We start from the raw sequence: 27,002 nt of genomic DNA on the forward strand, positions 1-27,002 counted from the left end.
TAAGGATTTTATTGTATTGTTTTCAAGGTCTACTGTTTCTTTTATACCTGCTATTGATGTATTTCTTTGATAAAAAATCACTTTGAGCTGCATTTTATGTTATTAAAGATGCTATATAAATAAAGTGTATTATTATAAAACAGTCTAGAAACAGAAAGGTGAAATACTATTTCTCACTTGATAGTGAATCCCACAGATGCTTCAGTACGTCATCCCTCAACCCGGGTTTAGAGGTAAGGAACAACTTTAAGAATGCTGCTTTGGTATGATTATGTGAGTAATCTACGAGGCATTATAAAAGCTACATATTAGCCTAGTGATGCTTACACACACTCCACTCAGATGTTATTGGGACAAACCAAACAGGTACGTGACATCTGTGCTCCTCACTTTCATGGATCTCAGGTTGACTCAGTGTTTTTTATTGTAACAGGCTACTCATCAGTAGGTCCAAAGTCACAATGACAAAGCATTTTTAGAGCATCTTGCCAACTTGTAAGGCATTTCCTGTTGAAATTGGATCTTAGGGTGGGACAATATACACAGCCTAAAACATAAAACAACAAAGCAGAGCAGTTTTATGGGAAAAGACAGGATAACGTCTAAAAATGTGTACTGCTTTCATTGGTTGGAATTTTGCACACCAACTGGTGCACAATGAAGTGAGCACTTTACACGTTCCAATTACCAGCTGTTTTAAGTATGAATGTGTGACCTAACATCCAAGAAAACAATTTGTAAGAAGTGGTACACTATTAGGACAGTATGTTAAGTACAGTATATCTAATTCACAAAATCCTACCTTAATGAATTTTAATGTTAACCTTTCTTTGCCACTGTTTAAGAGACTGTTAATGCTATTTTTGAGGCTGTATTTTGTGCTGCTGTTTAATTGTATTGTGATACCCTGACAGGTGAAACAGTCCAACTGTTGACTATTGGACTGTATTAGTTTAAGCTAGGTATACATAATGAACTGGTAACTGAATGTATGTTGGAATTTGTTATGAATAAGCTACAACAGTCAAAACATTTTTAGTACAACTTTGAGAGGTTTCAGAACATACACAACAAAATTTCAGAATTACAACTCTGGTCATTTTTATTTCCAGAAAAAGAAACTTTAGAAAAAGAAACTGTGTTTGTACACAACATCTAAAACTTAACTTTGTGTAACACTTAAATAGGCAATCAATTTAAGCACAACACTGTATGTAGGTGCACCTCAGTTAATTTAGTCTCATGAAACAGGAGCCCTGTGTACAGTATGTAACCATGATTCAAATGAAATCACACAAAAAGAAAAGAAATCACATGCTGTATTTCTACAATATACCTCTGTTTTTGTTTCATGTTTTTTTTTTTTTCGAATGTCCATGGGATTATTTTATATATTTGTTGTGTGTAATTACCTAATACTGTGGTGGGTCACAAACCATTTGGGTCATTGTTTAAATAATGTGACAGCACAGTCCTAGTCTTTAAACCACACGTTGTCAAAGTCTTCCAAAACACACGCCTAATGCACTGGGATGCCCATGAAGAAGAAAAAAGTGGGCTAAGGTGCAAATATTTTCCATTTGGCAAAAAAAAAAACTACATTAATACATCAAAAAGTATAGCTGGTGTGAGACAATAAAATAAACACAGTAAAAAGAAGAAATAAGTTCAGTCTACCTGTGCTTGGTGGTTAATTTCGAAATCTAGGCTTAGCCTAGTCTCGCTGTTTTTAAGTGATTTACTAGATGTTATAGTTTTTGATAATTCACTCACACACACCTTTTAAATAAGAGGCAACAAAACTCTGTAAGTCCCGTCACCAGTTGGCATAGTTATCAAACCAGCTGAGTTCCCAGATGCAAACAGAGTGTTAAAACAGCTGGAGCATTCACCTCCTCCCCAGTACAGAAGTGATAACTTGACCTTCTGGTACAGTACTCAGACGATAGGAAGTGTAATCAATAAGTTAACAGTAGATGTGTGCATACAATAATTATAACACATCTGTAAAAAATAAACCTCTACACCTTAATATGAGGTAATATTAAGAAGCATAAAATGTCAGCCCATGTTCACTTGTGTTGCACTGCTTTCTGTTCTTCTCTGGGTTTTACAATGTACTCTTTGTACATTGAATACAGGACCCCTAAAACAAAGAAACAGGGGTAATGTTATGCAACAACCTTTACATCTCCTTAAAAACGTTTATTATTGGTAAATAAAAATGGCCATGATGTAACCTATATTTTTAATAATAGATTTAGCCCAAACCACTTCTGATAACCAGAACTAAAAGCATGTCACAAAGTAAAAAAAAACACAAACTGGTAACTTTGCACAAACTGAAACAATGTTACTAAGATCTAATCAGAAACATGATGATCCAAGCTACATACCGACAGTCATGGCTCCAACCACAAAGCCTTGGGCAGCTACACGCATGTGAATCAGGTGAACTGACATTTTTGTGTCTCCCCGACTTTTCATTTTCAGTAGTCTGTACCCCACAATGGCAAAGAATCCAGCCATTCCTGCAAGGAGCATATAGGAGCATAAATTATATGACTCACTAAAAAAACTAATTCAGAGTGTAACACAAACGTATTAACACTGGGATACACCTAAAGCATACTTTTAGACAAAACATTTCCGTTTCTGCCAACTGCTAACCTTTTTTTTTATACAAGTTAGCTTAATTTCACTATTTTTAAAATTATGTAACGCAGAACAAGATACTCACCCACTGGGACAAATGGATTCTCCTTTGCCTTACGAAGGAACTTTGACTCATTCTCATCATAAGAAGACATCTTGACTATTAGAAAAGAAAAGAAAAGTTAGGTTATTAAGTTTAAGTAAGTTTGAGGTTGTTCCTAAAATGTAGCATGCTAGCTCATTCAGTATATCGATTGTTAGATCAATGTTAAATCCTCGCTGTCAACCGAAATTACAGTTATAGATAAACTTTAAGTTGTAGACTACGTAATACAATAATGTTTAAATTCGTAATCCAAGCTGGTTTTTAACACTGCTCGGATCAAACGATTACCACATGCTGCTCAGAGGTTACACATGAAGGGCAGAGACACATCGGAAGCCTAGCTAAATAGCTAGCTAACGTTAACATTACCAATAATGCATTTTGTAAGACACATAACGTTACACTCTAGTGCTATGCTAAGTTATAATATTTTATGTGGTTTTCAGATAAAATGTCACATAACAGAAAGACTCCAGATAAATACAACAATCGAGAGCGAGTACTAACAATTACTTACAATACTGTACAATAGTACTTACAATTCTGACATCAGATAAACCTCTATTAGGCTACGCCATAGTTGGCTGAACTAAGTCTTACTTGTTTAGGGAGTGTGTCGCTATTTGAATCGCCAATCAAGGAATTATTCGGACTTGTGTGGGAGCCTTTACAGCCTCAGGTCACACGCAGATAAAAACTGATGGAGGAAGTAGTTAGCCGGCCGGCTACGTAGACTACCATCCCGCACGTAGGTTTGACGTCAGCAGGTTCGCACGAGTGTGTTATGTTCAGGTCGTAGGAGAAAATGGTAAAAATGGCTTGCGCCTCGGAAATGCTTTTAAATTGTAAACTTCCGTCTCCGTTCAAGTTCGGATTAAATATTATTTGTAGGGCTATGCGTTTTTCAAGATGGCTAAACATGACATCACATATCACAGTGTTCCCTCTGGCAGCTATTATCATTAGGGCCGCAGGTTACAGTGCAACTTATTGAGAGTTATAATAAATCTGATGTGTTGTGGATGCAACATAGTCAAGTGGCACTCGCAAAGACTCAGCGAATGTGAGGTATTTCGCAATGACACAAAAAAAGCCATTCATCTTTAACGGCCAATAAGAAACCAACCGCTATTTCTCCGTCTTTAAGTAAACCAAATAGCTTACAACATTGGTTTGTGCTTTAACCTCTCCCAACGCAAATCCCCTGCCATACCAGTTATTAAACGAAGGTGGAAGTGAACACTCTTGCTTTACGTGATGTTCTCTGGGAGGTTACATGACGGCCCGTTGTGCACGTTTCTGCAACGTGCTGCATCCCCACTTCAGAACATTAGAACAATAAACTATTACAATACTTCTAATTCTAGTCCGAGTTGATAGTTAACATTTTTATATTCCATTACTTCATATCCTATTCATATTCACAGTCATATTAGTAACTGCTGGCTTTATCATTATTGCAATAATAATGTAATGCAATAATAATAATATTATTAATATACTTATTATTATTATTATTATTATTATTATTATTATTATTATTATTATTATTATTATTATTATTAGCCTATACATTCAAGGGCATAGCCCTAAACAGTAACATATGGTAATATTGTTTGTTGCCACTACATGACAAACAAACACTTGAGCATTTGGAGCATCTCGCTCAAGAATGTAATTTTAATGGAAAAGGTTTGTCTTTCTCAAATCTGACAACTTCTAGATCTAAATTTGTATTCAAAATGTTTAATAAACCACACAAGTTATATATAATAAAAAGGTTTTGTTTACATAGAGACATATGCTAGGCAAATTATTGGAATAATACATTATGCATAATTATTAATTGTAGCTACTTATTCTTGCAAATATTTGTACCTAAGCAAGACGGGCAACTGTAACTAATGTGGCCAACTTAAAACTAGTTTAAATATTTTGTAAAGCTAAAGCAGCAGAATGAACTTTTGGTATGTTAATAATAACAAGTTGCCATGTATTTGTGAGAGCCTGTGTTCCTTCTTGACAACGGAAATCAGAAACAGCTTTGAAGCCCTAATGAGCCTGTGGATTTTTCTTTATGTAATTATAGACTATCTGGTCCCACTGATCATGCCCCAGGCCCTGATGTGCTCTGTAGATTAAAGTAGACACATGAAGGAGTGCTGCAAACAACCATCATTTATCTCCCAACCTTCTAAGAACATAATTGGATACACATTTTATACCCTGTTTGGTCCAAGATAGCCAGTGTCTGACCGTCCTGGGACAGTGTCTCGGTGTCCCGGGACAGTGTCTTGGTGTCCCGGGACGGACAGTGTCTCGGTGTCCCGGGACAGTGTCTGACTAGCGACTCTTCCTTCTTTATGAGTTTCCTTGGCGCATACTTGGCACTGAAATTCAAAAAAACTGTTCTAAAGGAAACTGTCTTGTGAAATAGCCTAGCAAGCAGGAATGTTAATAAAAGAAACACCCATGATGAATTGGCTAATCCATCGGAAGTTGAGATTCATATTTGCACACGTGTGTGCAGTTCCACACGTAACGGCACACGTGTGTGTTACGGCACACATGACCCATGTCCCTGATGTGAAAGCCCCGTCATTGCATTATATTTCATTTTATTTTTATATTTGGAATGGCCAACTGCCTCCTGAGTTAGTGTTTTCCTTCACATAAATAAAGATGTTTCCACCGTAAATTGGTGCATAAAAATGTATCCGAATGCAGGAAATGAATTGTTTTACATGCAAAATGTCCTTAATGAAACTATTTAATAAACAATTATCAATACTTGTTTCCTAAGGGGTTAAAACTTGACTGAATTTAAGTCTGAACACACAGTCCGGAAGTTCCATCTCAACATGGGTGGACCAGATGGCACCAAATTTCCTGTTTTCTGACTTCTTTTACTTTCAATATACCTTTTTTTCTCTTCTGCTTATAAATTAAATCTACACCTTCAGCTTAACATTATAGGTGTTAAACTTAATACAGACTGTAATTTATTATCTTGTGTAAACAACGCTCTGTTGTAGGTTTCACACCTTCCGCTGCATTCCAGCAGGTGGTGCTACCTGTCCACTTGTGCAGAATTTGAAAATCTGATGATTCTTGACATTTATGCTCCTATACATTTTGTGAACATAATATTTTGCATCGTTTTTTACTTTTCAAAAAATAAAGGGGGGAATTCAGTACTGTAAATACTGCTCTAAAAGGAACTTATTTCAAATCCTTTGTTCCTGATGGAATTCTAAACAATTTGCACACACAAAGTTAACAATGTGGATGAAAGCAGAATACAGTGAAGATGCAGTAATCTCATTAACGATTTACATGTTTTTCTTTAAATAGTCATCATGATGGTGGAAAATGCTAATCCCTTTGTGTCAGAGGGGCAGGGGTTATATTTAGTAGCTGGATTACTTACATAACATACTTTCTAATATGTTAATCAAGTTTGACTTTACCCTCCTGTTGTCCTGGGGTCAAATTTGCCCTGTTTTTAAAAGTTTCTACATCAGAAATTTGGGATTCTTTTATCCAAATTTTCCAAATATTACATGGATGGTTCCATATAACGCTTCTTGCAAATAATCAGTTCACTACTTTATTGGCTTTTGGGTGTTTTATTCCCCCCCAAAAAAACTTGATATAAATTATATTATTTTATATAAATGAGGTTTCTTGACCATGATTTCAAAAAAGAAAATAGTGTAAAACTAGTGGTAATATATAGGTGTTAGTGATGTGAACAGCATACTGATGGTAGTGTTAAGAAAATGAAGAAAATGTTGAAAAAAACGAAAGCATAATGTTTTTTTTCATTTTCTGTTTTGACCTGAGTGGACACAACACAAGGGTTCTTCCCCGTCCACCATGCATCTATTTGTTTTTTATTGCTTTAAAATATAAACATATTGATCATCTTTTTCAACAACTTTGTCGCTTTCCCCGATGTTTTTTCTCTCCACTTTGTTTTTGACGTTCTGGCCACCTTTCCTGACGTTTTTGAAGCTTTTCCAACATATTTGTCATTTTTTTCAATGTCCTTTTACCATTTTCTTTTTTCAATGTCCTTTTACCATTTTCTTTTTTAAATGCCATGCAATTGAAACAACCAAATTCAATAAAAGTAGTGAACTGATCATTTATATTACTTGTGAAGAGCGTTGTATGGAACTATCCACATTATTTCTGTTGACAATTTGGTTGCAAGAAACCCAAATTTCTAATATGGAAACTTGTTGAAAGCGGGTCAAATTTGACCCGAGGACAGCAAGTGGGTTAAACAGATATTTAAACCATAAAACCCTTCAGCTTGTTAATGTGTAAATCTGTCTGTATTACACGTTCCCGCTTAATAAAGCCTTCACTTGAACAAATGATCACATTTTATGAAGCCATGAGACAGTATTAAAAGAAGACATACCATGTCTTCATAAAATCTTTCTTTAGTCTGGTAACCCCCATTGAGACCTAGATCTCATTTTCAAGAGACCCGAGCACATAAAATCTTAATGCAACAATTTAAAATGCACAATATCAACCTTGATAGTTACAATAATGTGCAAAAATAAAGGAATCTGCATAGGACCATGCAGCACCAACCAATCCTGTGAGTGGGAGGTATATGTTCCAACTCTCCAGTTAAAGAGTGATGTCAAATAATGACAGGTTCAAGGTCTTGAACATTCCTAGCAGCTACAGTAAAAAGAGATTGCCACATCTAAGCAACACAGTGGCCAGTTGTCATTGTCAAGGTTAAACTCATAATTATCTGGGTGTGGCGTGATCCATATAATATAATTAAATTAATTAAAAAATGTGTTCGCTATATAAAAATGTACGCTATATAAAAATGTACGCTATATATTAACATGTGGCTGTATGCCTTTCCGATAATTTGGGACTCTATTTCAGCAAATGTGAGAAAATGATACATGAGAACAGAAGATCTTGTATTTCCATATAGTATTTGAAATGCTCACTAGGTTTTCTTCCTGCTGCCATGGTCTCTTCACAGATTGTAGGCAGTATATGCAACATTTCTCTGACATCTGTAACATACAGTAGATGTTTTTTACAATACATTTTTTGAACAGACAGAAATTTGTTCACCTAGGTGTTCATTTGATTTCTTACTGGCAATATTAGAATATTGGGTTTTCAAAGTATAAATAATTGAACACGATTTAGAACAGCACTAAGCTCAAAATAGTGCAGAAGGAATTTGTTATTTCAGTACAGTTGCATGTTAGTGAGTGTCAAAAAGGTTTCACATGATGTGTGTTGCTATACTCCAATTCCTTTCCACTCAGCAACGTTTTCTCTATTGTTTGACAAAGCTCAACTGTAGTTTAAGATTTCTGAATCATCGACAAAACGTTTTACTTATTTGGCATGTCTGGTGTACTAACTTTACTGTGTCAAAAGCTACAGTTAAATTAGGTCAACGTTACGTTATAATGTGGCCTGTTTGGGGATGTCTTCTTTTAATGAAAGGCCCATGATTTGATTATGTTTCATTTAGAAAACCTGCATGCTTGGTTGTTGTTGTTACACAGTGAAAGTATTGCCTCATGTTTTTTCTCTTCTCTGGCAACAGTTCACCATTTTATGCTTGAAAGGATGTTATTTACTTAGCAGCTTGTGGAATGCGGAAACTGATCCGCCAAGCAAAGGGAGGAGCAAAAGTCTCTATATTAAGCTTTATGGGAATCTGAATCTGAACCTTGTGGGGCTGACTGAGAAACCAGCCATGGGACTGCTGCTGCCGATTCTCCTTGGCTTTCTTGCCGCTCTGATTGGAGGGCTGTACCTTCTTGGGGTGTTTCGACAGCGGCGACCAGGAGAACCCCCTTTGGATAAGGGACTCATCCCATGGCTGGGTCATGTCTTAGAGTTTCGCAGGAACACATTTAAGTTCCTAGAGAGGATGAAGCAAAAACACGGTGATGTGTTCACAATACAGCTAGGAGGGTATTACTTTACATTCCTTCAGGACCCTCTATCGTTTGGATCATTTGTTAAGGAGAGTCGAGAAAAACTGGACTTTAGGAAGTTTTCTGTGCAGCTGGTGCGCAGAGTGTTTGGTTACACTGCTATAGAGAATGAACACAGCATTCTCCAGATTAACAGCACCAAGCATTTACAGGGGAATGGACTGGAGGCAATGACACAATCCATGACAAGTAATTTGCAGAAGCTGATGTTGCACAACATTGGCTCACCCGCAGACCAAAGAACCTGGACGGAGGATGGACTGTTTATGTACAGCTACAATATTGTTTTTAGGGCCGGCTACTTATCTCTGTATGGCAATGAGCCACACAAGTCAGAAGTAAGCGAGGAGAAAGACAGAGCTGAATCAGAAGCCTTATTTCAAGAGTTTCGTAAATATGACCAACTCTTCCCCAAGTTTGCTTATGGGGTCCTGCCACCAAGGGAAAGGTTGGAAGCACAGAGGCTCCTGGGACTCTTCTGGAAAACTCTGTCATTTCAGAAGATGAAGACCAAGGACAACATCAGTCGCTGGGTGTGGGATATCCAGCAAGGCAAAGCGGAGATGGGTGTAAAGGAGTCAATGATAGACAGGTACATGTTTGTGCTTCTTTGGGCCTCTCAGGGCAACACAGGGCCTTCTTCATTCTGGCTGCTCCTCTTCCTCATGAAACACCCAGAAGCCATGGCAGCAGTAAAGGAAGAGGTAAATTCGGTTTTAAAGGAATTTGGGCAAGAAGTCCAACCTGGTGGCTCTTTAATCAACCTGACTCGTGAAATGCTGATGAAAACACCAGTCCTGGACAGTGTTGTGGAAGAGACCCTCCGACTCACTGCTGCACCCCTCCTCACCAGAGCAGTGATTCACGATATGACCCTGAAGATGGCTGATGGGCGGGAATACTTCATCCGCAAGGGTGACAGAATGGCAATCTTTCCTTACAGTGCCATTCAAGTTGACCCAGAGATCCACTCTGACCCACATTCATTTAAATATGACCGCTTTCTCAATCCAGACGGGAGCAAGAAAACATATTTTTACAAAGCAGGGCAGAAGGTGAAGTATTACAACATGCCCTGGGGGGCTGGGGTCTCCATGTGCCCTGGGCGTTTCTTTGCCACCAATGAGCTGAAGCAGTTTGTTTTCCTCATGTTGGTTTATTTTGAGTTTGAGCTGAAGAATCCTGATGAGAAGATACCTGAGATGGACTTCAGTCGATGGGGCTTTGGAACGATGCAACCTGACAGGGACATTCAGTTCCGATACAGACTAAAATATTAAACTAATCAATCATTTTCTGGGTTAAAGAGAGAGAGAGCAGAGAGCAGTTTAATCTAGTCAACAATAAGTCAGTAATCTTCTTCTAAACAAATTATGTTGGTATAATAGAATATTGTGAATATTATAGCTGCTTCATTGCACAGCTTTTTCCAGCATGATATCATTTTTAACAGGTGTTGTACTATAAAGTGTTGTCTGATAATTACTTTGTTTTTATATTGGTATGAAACATAAAAAGAAATAGAAAATGCTGAAATGCCGTTGCTTTGTCATCATGATAGTTAATAATTTATGCAACAATAATGCTTCTCTGTTTATGTAACTTTAAGAGGACCAGCGTTAGGTATGCATTTGTAGCCATGGGTTGTTTTTTAACATGATTAAGCTAAAATGCTTGTGAGTTTTTAGATTTTTTTCAACCTCTGATAAAGCCTTCATTTGACCAAAATAATAAAAGATTCTATTTTACTGTGGTCTCTGAACTTTATCGTTGTAAAATAGAACATGACCGGCACTACGTTTTAGCTGTCACCGCATTTAAACCACATAACTAGTCAGTGCTGATCTCACTATCACTCCACTGCTGACTATGCAGTTTTGTTCTTTTTTTGTATATAGCAGCATTTAGCCAATTTCTATCGAAACTTAACAGTTTTACAATAGTATGTGAACATGTACAAAAATAACTGTAAATAAAAAACACATTGGTGATTTAGTTTGAGTAAGAAAACAGTTCATACGGTCTTAAAGATGTTGTCAATAAATACATCTTGTGTCAGATCAATGAAAAGTGATCCACAGTGCACATGGACTTCTGTTAGGCTTGCTGTGAAGAGTTTGCTTAGATTTTGGGAAATATTTACTTTACAGGTCAGTAGCTCTGTACCGTGGTTCTTTGGAAGGCTCAAGGTCATGATTTGACCTCTGTGATTTCAAAAGCAGTTACTAGCTGGGAGAACAAAGTGACATGAAGCAGAGTTCAGTGAATAATGTTTAATAAGACAAAGGTTTAACGGGACACAAAAGAGTAACTCAAGCGTAAAACTTTCTAACAATCGCTCCGTTCACTTCCATGACATGAGAGTAGATAAGATAAGGTTACTAGAGTAAAGGAGGATTCGTTCAAGGTGTGTTCACTTAGTTAAATCATTAGAAGGGCCACAATATGTGTCAGTGGTCATGCATTCACAGTCTGTACATGCTGATTTTCACACAATTATAATGAATAAGTGCAAGATAGGATTACCTTCTGTAACTTTTTTAACTCTCTCTACAGACATCCCAGAAAGATTGCTGTTTTTATATCAGGAACAGATTGCCCCAAAAAATGCCTAAAAATCTGATATTTTTGAGAAAGAAGATGTTTACCCCACAGTCACACTGTTTCGTAAAACAGCTGCTTTGAAGTGGGTTGAACGTTCCATGCTGTGTATTGCTGGCACGCCATACACAGAAACAAACTCATGCACACATCTGGTACTAATGCATGCCATATGCTGCACTTCTCTGTCATCTCCAGCATCTGATAAAACATGGAGGAAACTTTAGAAAGGCAATCTAATGGGTTGCTTTATTTAGCCCTATCCAGTTTATCCGCTGTCCGATATTAGATTCCACCATCGAGATTTTAATGTGATTCTTTAAATCTTAAAACACAATAAATGGCCTGGTAAACTAAAACCCTGTGATTAGCCTGCCGTACCATCCATATCCTTTAATGACTACCATAGCCCATTTTTTTTTTTAACCCTATTGTCAGTTTTTCAGGACTGTTGTGGACTTAAATTGGATTACGTTATTTTAAAATGTATGCGTTATATCTTTTCACCTCAATATGCTATGCATTAATAATGGGATGAAATGTTTGGAAGCACCTTTCAGTACACATACACATATTCCTTTCATATACATTTAATTTAGTGTGTACTTTCCATCTGTCAGACCAGCTCAATATATCACAGGACGTTCAGGCCAGGTTCTGAAAACAACAGATATTAATGCATGTTTTGTATTCCTTTTGTACAGATGATGTGGGTTGGTGTGCTACACCATGTAAAAAATGAGCATTAGTGGGCAACTAGCTTTTATGAGCATGAGCCATTTGAAGTGGGCAGTGATGATAAGCCCTGGATCATCCCACATAACTTTAAACAAACAATGCAAATGCATGATTGAGTGCCCTGTAAGGATGCAATCATTTTACTCACAATGATGTGGTGTGATTACAGGTTCAGTGACTCACCAGGCACTGACCGCCAGTGTGCTGGACAAAAGGTGAAGAAGTTCTTAAACTTCAGTTAAGCATCTACAATCAAAATTGGATTTGCCATATTTTAGCACACAGGTACTTCTGTCTTGTCTTGTTTTACGAGCGCAGAATGAAAGTAGATTCATGTAGTGACGAGTACTTATTGTCTATCCCAACTACACAGGACCACATCAGACATAGAGGCTTCCAGAACCACTTGTTAATTTATTCAGCAAAGCACATGTCATATACTCCCTTTGTCTACAAGACCCGGACTTTGCTTAGAGCTATCAAAAACACGACACAACACAACAGCATGCAATCGGGAGGGACACAAAATGTACGTTGTTACTGTTACATTTTTGTATAGTGAACATAGTGACCACAATGCTTTTGTTGACAAGCTTTTTAACAAAAATAATATTTATGGCTCTTCCTTTATTTCCAGGGCAACAACGGTCATAAAACAAAAAATCAGAGACTTGGGGTGTGTACACAGTGAAAGAAAATAAACTATACTCCTACATCCCAGATATTCTAGGGCCATTCTGTCCAGGAGGCTGAGAAGTGGGACCAGCCCAAGATTTCACTTAGGCCTGACGACCCAAGAGAGTTGAGTCCTCTTCCTGTACAACTACATCCAAACTTTTACGAGCACATGGTCCACTGCAATATCATACAATGAACTGTTGTCAATATGACGTTTCAAGCCCAATATTATGAACAAATAAATTATAGGTCTACCCTACCCGTATTTGTGCCAAAGAAAAAAATAAAAACAATACAAATAAACTACGGGTGTGACACAAATCTATCGTTAGGAAGGACAACCCGCATGAGTGCCTCAAGCTACTCCTGGCCTCTGAAAAACCTAATAAACCTGATGAACCTCATAAACCTGATGACCTGATTAATGTCAACTAAAACATGAGATAAAGGGCCCACCACTTCCTCTGGGTGAAATTTAAACATTTGCTGTTCCTCACTTGTTCTTGTGTAAGTCTTTGTTGTTCGTTGAATTAAAATTAATCATCAAATAGTGCAAGCTTCTACTTTAACTACATGTAAGTTCAACTTCAACAGAACTATATTTCTGATGCAAAAGAGAACGAGGTCAACCATAATGTCAAAAAGATAACATCAAATCTTTTGTAATCTTTATGGTTTTGGCGTGCCATGGCACATCAGGACAAGGAGTTGTCATGCCGTATTTCCATCACTTTACAAAAAACAACAAACAGCCCTCTGCAACCAGCTGTGGAAAAGCCTTCCTCAGTCTTTCTTGGTCTTGAAATTTCTTTTGAAAAAAGGCAAGGAAAACCCATTTAAATCTTCCTCAACTCATGCATCAGGAAAAAGGTTTAAATGGACAATATATTGTGATTAGAACACCCAAAAATGCACTGGAGGTTAAATAAACCCCTAAAAAAAGATATGTTGGAAATATTATGAATTTCAAGTCATGTAGGCACGCACACACATGTCTGCACACTCACAAACAGCTAAAATCAGGAAAAGCAAAGTTTTGGTGGTCCATAGCCATGTCCAATGTTTTCTGGGCAAATGAATGGGGTTGTAGCAGGAGTCATCCTGAATTAAATAAATAAGCAAGCAGTGGTCATGGCAATGGAGGCAGATGAGCTGAGAAACAATGGGGCCTTTGGCAGGATGCTGGTCTCCTAAGTATCCTCCCTGTACTTGGTGGTGAGGGGTTTTGAAGAAAAATGACCCATTGTCTCTCTCATCCTGTTTCTGAGCCTGAGCAGTAAAACGATGCCTCTGGATGCCCGCCCAGGATGACCCACGATAAAGCATAGAATAAGCTCCTGCATTATCCACATGGACAGGTAGGTAGAGCCTTCATTCTTATTCTCTTTCTGTGAATTATGCTGTTTTATAGTATGAAGTTGTTGGCTTTATTTACAGAATTGTTTAAAAACAATTTGACCACCATTTCCTTTCAATTCAGCTGGAGAATAAATGAATGCAACTTGAAGTGGCTTGTTACAATTTTGCCATATTTAACATATTTTAGGCATTTTCAATTCAATTTTAATAGAGGGTAGTTAAAGCAACACCATGCTGAGAGGTTTAGTTTTAATATCACTGTCTTGCATTGTGTGCTGTGTCACATGGGGATTTAGTACTTTAACCTTGAAAATCTATCTGACTTTGTTATCTGAAGGACTAATTGTACTTTGGAAACTTTAGAAAGTTATATGAGCTAATGAGGCTCAAATTGATGTAGTTTAAGTAAACCATTAAATACTAAAATAGGTTATTGCTTCAAGTCCTTTTAATTTCTTTTATTAATTTAATTTACTTTTTTTAACATTTATTTATTTATTATACTTTATTTATTTTGCCACTTTTTCTGTAAAGCAAAAACATATTAAGTAGGAGTTTTTAAAAATGAAAAAATGAAAAATGACCTATATCAGTGATACAGAGGTGCAATCGGTAACAGGAAAGCCATGGCCAAAGCCTGAAACAATGGGACCGCAGCACATGTAACAACCCTTCCTATTTCAGTGTAGCTTTTGTGTGAACTGTTTTAGTTGATGGTATTTTAATGAGATGCTTTAAATGCTTTAAATGCTTTAACTTAACCTAAAAGGCTTTCAATGATTCATCTATGATGTTTGTGTAGTCAAAAGGATCTGAAAGGTTGGTTGATCACCTAATATGTTACTCTGTGTCAACTGGGTCATAGACCCCATAATGTAAACTGTTGACCACATGTGTGGAGGGGCAAATACAGACTTTAGACCGGGATTCAGAAAGTCAAAAAATTCCAGAATGTTATTTAACCATTGTTAACACAAGATAGTGATTTTCCAAGAGTCCATGTAAATTGAATAACTGATCTATTGCCATCTAGCGGAGAAAAACATCCACTGACAAAAGTAAAACTGTTACTAGTAGTAAGTGTTTTTTTCTTCTATTTACCGTAGTTAATGCAAAACATTCCCCATCACACATTAACACATGATTTGACTTTGTTACTTCTGTTAGCCAGTGCCTTTAAGTCAGCAGATCGCCTTTTCTTATCCCTGGCTTAATAGCTGATCTTTGAATGTGTTCACCAGTATACTATACAGTATATGCTCATGTACGTTTTTGATCCAAGCTTTCCTTGCATACGTTTACTTCAGAGGGAGAGAGGGTGTATTGCTGTCATCAGTGTAATCCTTCAGTGTTGCTAGTCCACTAAATTAGAGAAGGGCAACGGCAATAAGGCATCTGGAAGGAAGGATTTGCAGTGAACATATCTCTGGTAGTCCAAATGACCCTGACTAGGTCTACTGCACCTTTGGGCTTGCCCCAGATCAGCTCATGACATGGCCAGTTAAGACAAGATAATGTCAAAGATTAAGGACCTCCAGCTCTGCAAGCCAGGCGCTGTTATTTTGTTCATTTGGATGGGTAGTTGTGTGTTGGATTTCCGGCCCTGATGGAAAACTTCATCAGCATGTGAGTGTAGAAATGATGACACAGAATTAAACAATTAAGAAATATGTCAAGATCTGAAGACTATTTTATTGATTCACTTGTTCGGTTGAGCATTTAATTATGTTTTGTGTCTTTTCAAGAGTACAACCCTGGTTATACATTTTCAACAAATCACATTATCATCTCCATTTTCTAATGGGTACCCCTGTAGTCTGAGAGCTGTCAAGCATATCTAAATTTGTGTGCTCTGCTCATGGTCTAATAAGAGGGCATGTAAACTTACTATTATTTGTTCTCAAACAATATTACCACTAGTGCATTTTACAGTGTTCGCAACTTTTCTGTGAAACTAGTCTATATACAAGACATTCCACCTCCAATTGCGCCGGTGCCGCCAGCAATTCCACCAATTCCGCCGGATGTCACTCTTTTCGATCGGATGTCCTGTGTACCTTCCGCTTTCTTCGTGTTGTACTTTTAAACTCTGGTTGCGCAGCGCCTTGCACCGCCCAAGACGATTATCATTGGTTTAAAGAAATGCCAATAAACCAGAGCCGTTTTTCTCCAATCGCAGATTGCTGTGTATTTCAGGGAAGTAAAATAAACAGAATGTCCTTCTAAGGCAGGAAACATGCATTTTTCCAATGGAAGATTAACTATTTTAAGACTTTTAAAATGTTGCTACATATCCTCATTCTCTCCAGTGCTTTAAATAGTTTGACACGCAATTTTAAGTGAGTCCAGATGTATAGTATGGAATGAAGATGAGGGCTTTGTCTGTTATGTTAAATCCTTTTAGGAGGAATACACTCTTTTTAAAATTTAATTTACACATCAAACATATTAACCAAATAAGTTGTGTTTGTTTAATAGTACAGTATTGGTGGGGCAAATTTTTAAATACAAGTTGCTTTGCTCATGTTGGAGATGCAGAGCCCTGGCTGAGGGTAGTTGTCGGCATCCACCTCAAGGCTTTTCATCTCAGTCGCTTCAGTGGAGTCCAGCCTTAGTGAAATGGCACGGGACGCACTCACCCTGGGGGTTGGATAGGCTCGGCTGAGAAACTGGGAGAAAAATGAACAAATGAGATGGGACTGCCACCACTCTCAGGCTGCCTATGGGATAGCCCCCCACAGCCTGGGAAGAACAGTTTAATGATAGTAGTAGGAGAGATGGGAGAGGAGGAGTCAAAGCACCAAGTTGCATGATTTTGCTCTGGTGTCTTGTGTCATTCTTTTCTCTGAGGGGGGGGCATCCAAGTCACATGGTGGAGCTTGATCTGTTACATAAACACATACCCTTCCAGCCCCCAGTCTGCTTGCATCAACTTTGTTCAGTAAATACATTTGGATAAAACTCTTGTAATGACATTGGTGGCGGCCAAGGAGAGTTGTCGAGATGTTCACTCCTCCATGTTGCATCACTTCAACACTTCAAACCCTCACAGCTCCCCGTGACCTCTCAAAGGTGAAACTGTCAGGGAATAACCAAATCATTCTGTTAAAATAAGTCTGTGTGAGGATACATAAAAAAACAATTGCCATAAATGTATGATATGATCATTTACACTCATTTGGCTGCCACATGATGCCAGTCCTTGTGACAAGAGCAATGTCAAACCATATCTTACAGGGGAGAATTCTCCTGGCTCTGGGCAGTCCAATCAATATTTATCAACATGAACTGAAGTTACCCAAAGCTAGACTAGCCTGAATTGTCCAAGGACACAGGGACAGCACATTCAAAACTAGACAGTCATTGGTTTGACTGTGTGTGTTTGTTCACTTTTGTTTTTGCTTAACTGTGAGCAATTTCAATGTTTTAATGCAGTTTCAAAGACTTTTTATTTATTAATTGTTGGAGAGAAGAAAAAAAACTAGTAATAGTAGTAATAGGTCTAAATCAGTTTGTTTCTTTAGCATATATAGTAAAAAGTAAAAACCACTTACTACTTATTTTTTTAAACAAAAGTTATAAAGAGGGATAACCCCATTTAAAAAAGGAAAGTATTTATTTTAGATTTATCCCCAAATATAATATTAAACATAACTACATGAAATATAGATCTAGGAATAAAAACACAAGATTCACACATGTATGACCTAATATCACTTAGAGTAGTAGAGCATGGTGGAATCTCAGTAAGAGTGTTAATTTCAGCAAGTTGTTGAGGAACATAAACTCTAATTGACTTTTAGTTGAATGTTCACTCAACAACTGTCTTCAATGGACCATCTGTGTCTTTTGGATGAAAGATTTTGCATAGAGAGGAATGCTCTGCAACTTAAAAACACGTGCTTATCCGTCCCTTAGGGATAGCACATGTCCCAAACCCCAAATGCTCCAGTCATTCCAGCAGCATCCCTCGTCTTCTTTTCTTCTCTGCCGCACCAGGGGTGCCGCTACGCCACATCTCCTCAGTCAGACGGAGAGGGGATCCCTGAAGGCGAGGCCTCGGGACGATGGGTCCTGCAGGCCCAGATGGCTGGCTCTTAGAGCTTCTTTCAACCACAAACTATTGAAACAGAATGAGATTTTAATGCAAAGTTGCCTAAAACGTGCTTGTAATATCTTATTCTTGACATGCCACGCACAGTTGTCTTTGCTCTCTTAATAAAGAAAGTCTGATATTGTTCAAATATATTATGATACAGAACGTTAATATTTTTTTAATTATTAAAATGATAAAGAACTGAGATGGATGTGTGATCTGATTGATGGTGGCCTTGCGGGTGTTGTTGACCGTTATTCTTGGCTTTATAGCTGTATACAAATCATAATTAAGGGTTATTGAGGGCCTTTTGAAAGTAACATTATAACAATAAGGTCACTATGACAATGACCAGACACATTTCATTAATGAAAGCCAGACACTAACCCGTTTATCTATCCTCTATTAAAAGAAGTTGACTTTAGATCCTTTCCCAAACTTGACAGCAAGGTCTGGCACATACAATAAAGAGATGAAGAAATTTCTTTCCGATTTTAATCTAGCCTGAATAACCTCCACATCGGTACTTTGTTTTGTTATTTCGGACTTAAAAAATAAAAAGGAAGGAAGTGTGTGTGAGTGAGTGAGACAGGGAGACACTGGTGTCCACATGAAGCCACTCTATGCCATTGTGAAAAAAATACATCCCATGCCTGAAGTAACAACGTGCGTTACTGCACTCCATAGGCCGGGGTGAAAGCTTGAAAGTATAAACATCAACTTGGAAAAGACGTGTAGCAGGAGTGCAGAGTGCAACCTGTCCACTGCTCTGTTATCTGGCCATCTGCCTGGACAGAGGATCTAAATGTTATGACACTTGATATGACTGAGCGTACCTGCTGGTTACATTCTAGCGGATCTGCACTGAGGCAAGGTGGCTTATGTCTCAGTGACGTGTCTGTCCTCAAACTCCCTGTCTTTGTCTCCCCAAAGTTGTTTTTTCATAACTGTCACCCACTGTAAACTGGAATGCAATTGGCAGATAATATAGAAGTTGCTAATTGCAGTTATTGTGGTTGATGTGTGTGTGTGTGTGTGAGACAAGAGAGGGAGAGAAAACGGAAGAGGTGTGTGTGTGTGTGTGTGTGTGTGAAATGTGTCACAATAAATCACCTTTTTTCAATGTAGCTACTGCTGTTGCTGTATAAATGGCTGGAGGGCATCTACAGTAGACAGGAACCTGCAAGAAGCCAAGCTACATAGATGGATGTAAAGAGAGGGAGAGAGAAAGAGAGAAAAAGAGAAACAGAAAGAGAGAGGGCGAAACCTTCATCATCTGTGTTACAAATGTTGCACATGAGCATTGGGGGGAGGTTGACTGTGTTGCGATTAACACGCTCCCTCAGCTGGGTGTTCATTTCAATCTGCAGCACGATATCCTCAAGTCTGAACCCTTGGATGGGGGTCACTTGCCAGAGGAGGATTTTTTTCTGCCTCTTTGTTTTTTATACTTCCTTCTTGGGCAGAAGGCTGGTGTAATAGAAACCAGACACAAGCCAGAATGTGAGGCATTCACAGCGGCGAGACCTCACTGCTTCATAGAGTGGGAAAACGGAATAAATAGAAAGTCCAGTCTGATAAGTTCCGTTATTGTTTTTTCATTTTCGCCATTCTGGAAGTTATTAACAAGACGGAAAAGGCCGGGACATTAGGATGGAAGTGGAATTTAATGGATCAGACTCTGCAGGGAATATCTAGAGAGGGCACAGGAGACCTTCAGGATGGGAAATGCATGTACAACTTTTCCAGGTGGGTTGTTTTAGTTGTTGACTTTCCCCTTGAGAAACTGGATGAAAGCTTCTGATCAGTTATCAGTGAAACTGTGGACTTTGTAAGATCCTGTGTCTGTATCCACTCTCCTGAAATATAAGTGCATGCCTTTGCAGTAGTCTTTCAAACATGGATATATCTGCCATAAAGACGAAGCAATTAAACTAATGTTACAAAAAGCTATTCACCCAACACAATACATAATGATTCATGTTTAGTAATGTAAAATAATGGCCCTGCAATTGTATGTATGATGAGCCACTGCTCCTCCAATAAATGTATTATTTAAAGAAAAATAGTTAATAAACATACAGTATGCTCCTGACTATCTAATTTTTTAAATCATATTACAACTTTTTTTTTAAGTGACTAATTTGTGGAATTTTAATATCAAAAGCAAATGTATTTATTCAATTTGGATATTTTCTGTAACTACAATACCTCTTTAGCTAACATTGTAAGATGAGATAAGCTGTATTCCTGAAAAATGTAACTCCTAAAAAGTATGCTTTTCCCTGTTTAAAAATATTGTAAATGAAAATGTCATTGACTTGGATAAAGTTGTTTTGTAGGATGATCTCTGTTGCATAACATTGCTGCTTGACCTTTACGTACAAATTAAATTAGTCCTGCTTAGATTATAAATCTCTTTTCAGGATAAACTTTGCTAAAATGGCAACTGCATTGAACCCTAAAGACAGACAAGGCCTCAAATAATCAACATCAACCAGCTGTAGAACAGTTTGCAAAACACATTAACACCAGGCGGATAGCTCAAGATCACTTCAGTGTTAGGGTATGATGTTGATGCTGTGATATACAACCGATCCGTTCAAACGTATACAGTACATCGTCGGTGTAGCTGCCCTCCTGTCGTACCATCCTGGGGCATATGAGTCGCCAACCGTAGGTGCCATCTGTCTCCTTGTGGCTGTAGCCCTCCTGAGCGTCAGCAGTGCTGGGTCTGGAGGGGAGGCCTTGTGGCAGAGCAACAAGCCTCTCCTGTTCACTCAGATGGCAGGGGAGATGGCACATCCCACGCCAGGGAACACAGTGCCGCAGTCATGAGATGAACGTGAACTCTGCAGCTCTGCCCCATGAATGAAGGGACAGAAGAATTACGCTATCTCCTTATGACAGCTTCATTCACCTCACAGAGTCAAGAGTATGACACTGTGAGGTTTCAAATCATCTGTTATTCTGTGTGTGTCCCATGGCATGATGTGTTGAAATGCATGTGTTCGTTATGTTTCTGACGTGGCTCTCTGAGTGGAGTACACTCTTGTACCAGAATGGACTTAAATTCACAGCTCTGTCAGTTTCCTTTTGTGTCTTTAGCCTGTCAACCCTCTTGTGGTGTTCACAGTTCAGCGTTTTCTTTGGTCAAAGCTATAATCATAGTGGTTGTTTTTTCTGGTTTATGTGTGTGGCTGATGAAGTTTTTTTTTCTCTTTTGTTTTAATTTTTCCTTTGCTATTTTTACCATTTCAATCCTTTTAAAACCTATTTCAATCTGTCAGAAGGACATATTAGAAATGCTGTGTGATGTGTGTCGAAAAAGAGTGACTGAATGACAGCACCCTCTCACTGACATAATTCAACATAAGTCATTGTCTTGTTTTTGGATGTGCAATCAATTGAAAATGAATGTCTTCTCTACATCTGTGCAGATGAGTTGATGTCTGCGACATTTGCAACGTCCACGTTATAGTGTAGGTTCACACTTGATTATCTGAAATGGCTTTAGTTGGATCAATGATTAATTGATTTACAGAAAGAAATCGGCAGCTGTTTTGACAATCATAATAATAATTATTTAATAATTATTTTGACCAAAGTTGCCATAAAGGATTTAGTTCTATCTTCTCAAATGTGATTTTGTTAGTCCTCTGTGGTAGTAAATATATTATCTTGAGGTATTTGAATGGTGGTTACATTAAATGAGACATTTAAATATGTCACCTGGGACATTTTATAGCCAAGAAAATGATTGATAGTGAAAGTAATTGTTAGTTGCAGCCCTAGTCTGGATTTGCTTTGGTTTGGCATCTGCACACAAACAGCTCAGGCATTTGTTATAAGGAACACAACTGAAAGAAGCATTTACAGTTACAACATTATAATAACAAAAGTTATTTATTTGTTTGTTTATTTAATACAGGGACAATGCATAATAATGGACATTTCTGTTAACACACCAGAGTCAGCCAAAAGGCTATTTTTCATCTGCAGTCCCTAGACAGATCGTAACAAGTCACCCTAAAAAGTAAAATCACATATTTACATAACATAACATTTACAATCATCTTACCTTATTACAATATTTGCCGTGATATCAAAATTACAATTCACTAACATTGAACATGTATTATTTTCTGCAACTCATAGCGCCAACACAAATTCTTCTACAGGTATTTGGATTAATAATCAATGCTGCATTCTCTCTTCACAGATTCTAGTTGAAAAGCTTGTCAGAGCAACATGAGCTGGAGCTTTCTCACTCGTCTCCTGGAAGAGATCCACAACCACTCCACCTTTGTGGGGAAAGTGTGGCTGACTGTGCTCATCATCTTCCGCATTGTGCTCACAGCGGTTGGAGGCGAGTCCATCTACTCGGACGAGCAGACCAAGTTCACCTGCAACACCAAGCAGCCGGGTTGTGACAACGTATGCTACGATGCCTTCGCCCCGCTCTCGCACGTCCGCTTCTGGGTTTTCCAGATCATCATGATCTCCACTCCTTCTATTATGTACATGGGTTACGCCATCCACAAGATAGCCCGAAGTACAGAGTTGGATCGCAGGAAGCAACTCAGGCTCCGCAAAAAGCCTTCTCCTCACTCCAGATGGAGAGAAAGCCACCATCTAGAGGATGTCTTAGAAGAGGATGAAGATGATGATGCTGAGCCCATGATCTATGAGGATACACTGGAGGTGCAGGAGGCCAAGCCCGTGCCAGTCAGCAGCACTAGCAAAGACCCACCAAAACATGATGGCCGCCGAAGAATTATGCAAGAAGGCCTGATGAGAATCTATGTTCTTCAGCTCATGTCGCGAGCTATTTTTGAAATTGCGTTCCTTGCAGGACAGTATCTCCTCTATGGTTTTCATGTTAGTCCTTCATATGTATGTAACAGGGTCCCCTGTCCACACCGAGTGGACTGTTTCATCTCCAGGCCCACAGAGAAAACAATCTTCCTCCTCATCATGTATGTGGTAAGCTGTCTTTGTCTAGTGCTTAATGTGTGTGAGATGCTTCACTTGGGAATTGGCACTTTTCGGGACACCCTTCGCATGAAGAGGAACGGCCGGCGGACGTCCTACGGCTACCCGTTTTCTCGAAACATCCCAGCCTCTCCTCCAGGGTACAACCTTGTGATGAAGACAGACAAACCTAGCAGGATCCCCAACAGCCTCATCAGCCATGAGCAGAACATGGCCAATGTGGCCCAGGAGCAGCAGTGCACCAGCCCAGATGAGAACATCCCTTCTGATTTGGTAAGCCTACACCGGCACCTACGGGTTGCCCAAGAACAGCTCGATATGGCCTTTCAAACATATCAAACCAAAACCAACCAGCAAACCTCCAGAACCAGCAGTCCTGTATCTGGGGGTACAATGGCAGAGCAAAATCGCGTCAATACAGTCCAGGAGAAACAAGGAGCGAGGCCAAAATCCGCCACAGAGAAGGCAGCAACCATTATTAAAAATGGAAAGACCTCTGTCTGGATCTAGATATAAATATAATTTAGTAATTTAACAGTAAAAACTGATGTCTCCAGGACTCCATTGTGACACAGCTGGAGGAAGTGTGTGTGTGCGTATGAGTGAGGGATGCGACTTTTGAAAACAACAATTGACAATTTCAATCAATCTAGCTGAAGAAGTACGGTACAAAGTTTTCAGAGATTTGAAAAAAGACACATGAGGAAATTATCAAATCCAGTACATCGAGAATCTTCTTTGTTACTGTAGTGCATTATTTTGTGCTTGCCATAGCTTCTGGACATGGTTAACATGTGCTTATTTAGTTTAACATCTCTAATTCCAGCTAAAATGTCAAAGTATAAACATACTGCTTCAAGCTATTTATCTGATCTACCCGTGACTGCGGCTAAACTGAATTAATCTGACGAAATCTAACTCTGCAAGTGTGTGATTGCACCCTCGATCTAAATTAGAAAACGCAGTGAAAAACACTGTACAAATGCACTATGACTCATTTCTGAAGAATGATGATTATCGTCAGAAAGATGCATGTTTAATATTTTGGGAAGTATGTTTGGATGTAGAACGGATCAGTGTTGATGAAAACAGATTCAATGTGAAATATTTTGATAAAGAGAATGCAACAGGGTCTGTGTCCCTGCAGGCTCTCCCAGTCAACATCTGATCAGTGTGATGATTTTCAGTCATTGCGTGCAAAGCCTTTATCTATTTTATATTTTATAATGCCTTTCAGTGTCACATTAGAAGGGAAAGAGGTAGGTGAAGAGAAAATCCGATTTTTTTCTAAAGTAAAGTAAGTAAAATACTGATTTGCTGCAATCTGAAGCAGCTGATGCATGCTTTACAAATGGGAACATACCGTATACACATAGACCGCAGTAAAAACCCCATCCCTAGCTATTCAATTAGCGCTAGATTTATCTTATGTTTAGGCATGTTAGGTCTTGAAAATGACTGTTTCCGTTTTTCGGTCATTGAAGCATATGTTTCTAAAATTGGTTTCTGAGTAATATGTAATCCTGCCTTCACTGTTGTCATACTTCAAAGTGCCTCAAACATTTAAAGACTGTTCTCATATTTTATTCATGAAGAAATAAAATGATTTGAAAGGTCTGATTCTTGTTTTATAATGCATCTGCCTCTTTGCCTTGTCACACTAATAGCAATGCCGTGTTTTTGAAACTGCAAAGTGAAAGGTTTTTATTAATGTGTATTTCAAGATTGCAATAAAGTTTTATTGTTACAACAAATGTGTCTCATATGTTGTAACAAGAAAAAATACAAAAATACACAAACAATTAATCAAATTGTAAATGACTCATTCATACAAAGTGATGCTGGGATGATATGTTGAGTTTCTTCTGTTACTAATCACAGCAAACGTTTGCCTTCACAGTACAGTGAACTCATCGTCATGTTCAAAAAAACAGCTTGAGATGATTTAAGTTTTGTAATACGTTGCGTTATCCTGCTGGAAGTAACCATTAGAAGAGTGGTAGACACTGTAATCATAGAGAGATAGACATGGTCAGCAACAATACTCAGGTAGGCTTTGCTCAATTATTACTAATGGGCCCAACGTTCTGATGCTTGGTTTGAACTCCAGCAGATCGCCTGCATGTATACATGTATTTAAATGCATTGAGTGATGGGCTGATTACATATTTTCACCAACAATCTGTTAAACTGGTGTACCTAATGAACTGGCTGGAGAGTGTATGTACTCTAAGAATAATTTTTAAATGTATGGGGCAGAAAACTGTAATGACACCAATAATAGTTAGTTATATGGAAAATAATTGGTGCAGGAGGGGCTTATCATTTTATAACCTTGAGAATCACACAGCATTTTGTTTCTCTTAAACTCCACACCTGCTCCGTATTAAGAGATCGTTAACAGAGAAAACAATCAGTGTTTGTGCAAACTTTAGCAAAAGACGTCATGTCAAATTACAATGAGCTTGTTTTCAAAAAAATTGAAACGTTGGAAAGCTGCTTCTTATGCTTGTATAACAATTTTTTTTCCAAGCATCTGTATCTTTGTAGAAACCATTTGGTGCACTTTCACAGCAGAGGTTATGTTTTTTTAATCTATTTTCCATCAGTTTTCTGAGAAATAGCTTGTAGGTTTTAATTATTTTACCTGGTAATGAGTTACACATTTTCTTCAGTAACTACAGATGCATGTGCTCATTTTTTTGTTGTTGCATTTTTCCATCTGTTAAGGGGTTTTACTGAGCAGTGAATGTTTATAGAGCCTTTGTGGGAGCCACGTTAAACTGCATATGCGGCCTGCTGTGCATTCAGTCATTATAATTAGCTGAGAATCAACATTAAGGTTCTAAATATTCATAATCATCTGAGTGAAGTAGCTTAATTACATTCATAGCTCTGTAGCCACGAAGAGCTGATACTTCTCAACCAATATGTCATGGTTTGTTATATAGCAATACAATACTAATCAGTTGTGTTGCTGCTTACTTAAACTTCCTGGATATAGTTGACTGTGAAAATGACTGCTGATAATGTATGAATCTGGGAATAGGAATTGTATTTTTGCGGTAAGTCAATCAAGAGATCTATTTGATTTGTCACATGAAATCATATAAAACTAAATTTCAGTGAATTGTAATGCCTAATTCATTTAATAGTTATTCAAGTTAATGACTAAGAAGTTGTGTTACCTTTAAAAGGTAGAACTGTTTTTTTCTACTTCTGTATTACCCTATGAATTTCTCTCAAATCTCATGGGACCCCTTTTTTCTAGTTAACATATGGAAGGTTCTTGTTATAATGACATTAAAATGTATCTTGCATAATTGTGTTATAACAAAGGCATATTGCTGTGAAGAAGTTTAACTATAGAAAGAACAATTCCAGCAGATGGGTTGTCACCGAGAAACATTTTTCATCAGGAACTCATTATGATATAACTGCACAATTTGCTTTATAGCCTACCTGTTATTTGTTTCACAGGGAGGGAAACATGCAGATAAATGTTGCTTATGTTTAAGCATGTCATACTCCAAAAAAACATCTTAATATGAAGTAGGACCTAACACACACACACAAGTAGCGTACCCAGCTAACAAGTTTTGGTTGCAGGAACGTTCCCTGAAAGTTAGGTTTGGGTTATGTTGTGGTTGTAATGGAAACGTTCCGGGAACGTTAGTTTTTGGTTATGTATAAAACCATTTCAGGTGACTACCTCATGAAGCTCATTGAGAGAACACCAAGGGTTTGCAGCACTATCAAAAAAGCAAAG

General features: G+C 38.1%; 3 protein-coding genes and 2 long non-coding RNA genes across 6 annotated transcripts in view; 3 read left to right on the forward strand and 2 right to left on the reverse strand.

Moving 5' to 3' along the window:
• Positions 1-12,207, forward strand: part of LOC117954903 — a 13,091-nt gene extending 884 nt beyond the window's left edge. The window contains exons 2-3 of the long non-coding RNA XR_004658916.1: positions 185-233; positions 12,072-12,207. This is a non-coding gene — a long non-coding RNA (uncharacterized LOC117954903). The remainder of the gene's footprint in view (positions 1-184; positions 234-12,071) is intronic.
• On the reverse strand, positions 1,371-3,572 carry higd1a (HIG1 hypoxia inducible domain family, member 1A). Its single transcript, XM_034889016.1, has 4 exons — positions 3,362-3,572; positions 2,741-2,815; positions 2,397-2,531; positions 1,371-2,146 (listed from the first exon to the last, which is right to left on the reverse strand). Exons 2-4 carry the CDS (start codon positions 2,808-2,810, stop codon positions 2,073-2,075), a joined length of 279 nt encoding a protein of 92 aa, XP_034744907.1. The 5' UTR covers positions 2,811-2,815; positions 3,362-3,572; the 3' UTR covers positions 1,371-2,072.
• LOC117954895 (7-alpha-hydroxycholest-4-en-3-one 12-alpha-hydroxylase-like) lies at positions 8,480-10,346 on the forward strand. Its single transcript, XM_034889005.1, has one exon. The coding sequence runs from the start codon at positions 8,523-8,525 to the stop codon at positions 10,044-10,046; it is 1,524 nt and encodes a 507-aa protein (XP_034744896.1). The 5' UTR covers positions 8,480-8,522; the 3' UTR covers positions 10,047-10,346.
• A 1,653-nt stretch (positions 12,208-13,860) lies between the features above and the next one.
• cx47.1 (connexin 47.1) lies at positions 13,861-24,138 on the forward strand. 2 transcript variants are annotated; one of them, XM_034889014.1, is made up of 2 exons: positions 13,861-14,141; positions 22,461-24,138. In XM_034889014.1, exon 2 carries the CDS (start codon positions 22,490-22,492, stop codon positions 23,741-23,743), a length of 1,254 nt encoding a protein of 417 aa, XP_034744905.1. In that variant the 5' UTR covers positions 13,861-14,141; positions 22,461-22,489; the 3' UTR covers positions 23,744-24,138. The 2 variants fall into 2 exon arrangements, with proteins under 2 accessions (XP_034744905.1, XP_034744904.1); XM_034889013.1 differs by lacking the exon at positions 13,861-14,141 and adding an exon at positions 19,521-19,987.
• Positions 14,963-27,002, reverse strand: part of LOC117954905 — a 23,835-nt gene continuing 11,795 nt past the window's right edge. The window contains exons 2-3 of the long non-coding RNA XR_004658918.1: positions 17,690-17,695; positions 14,963-14,974 (exon numbers count right to left, since the gene is read on the reverse strand). This is a non-coding gene — a long non-coding RNA (uncharacterized LOC117954905). The remainder of the gene's footprint in view (positions 14,975-17,689; positions 17,696-27,002) is intronic.

The sequence above is a fragment of the Etheostoma cragini genome, chromosome 12, assembly GCF_013103735.1.
Source record: "Etheostoma cragini isolate CJK2018 chromosome 12, CSU_Ecrag_1.0, whole genome shotgun sequence".
NCBI classification, from domain to species: domain Eukaryota; kingdom Metazoa; phylum Chordata; class Actinopteri; order Perciformes; family Percidae; genus Etheostoma; species Etheostoma cragini.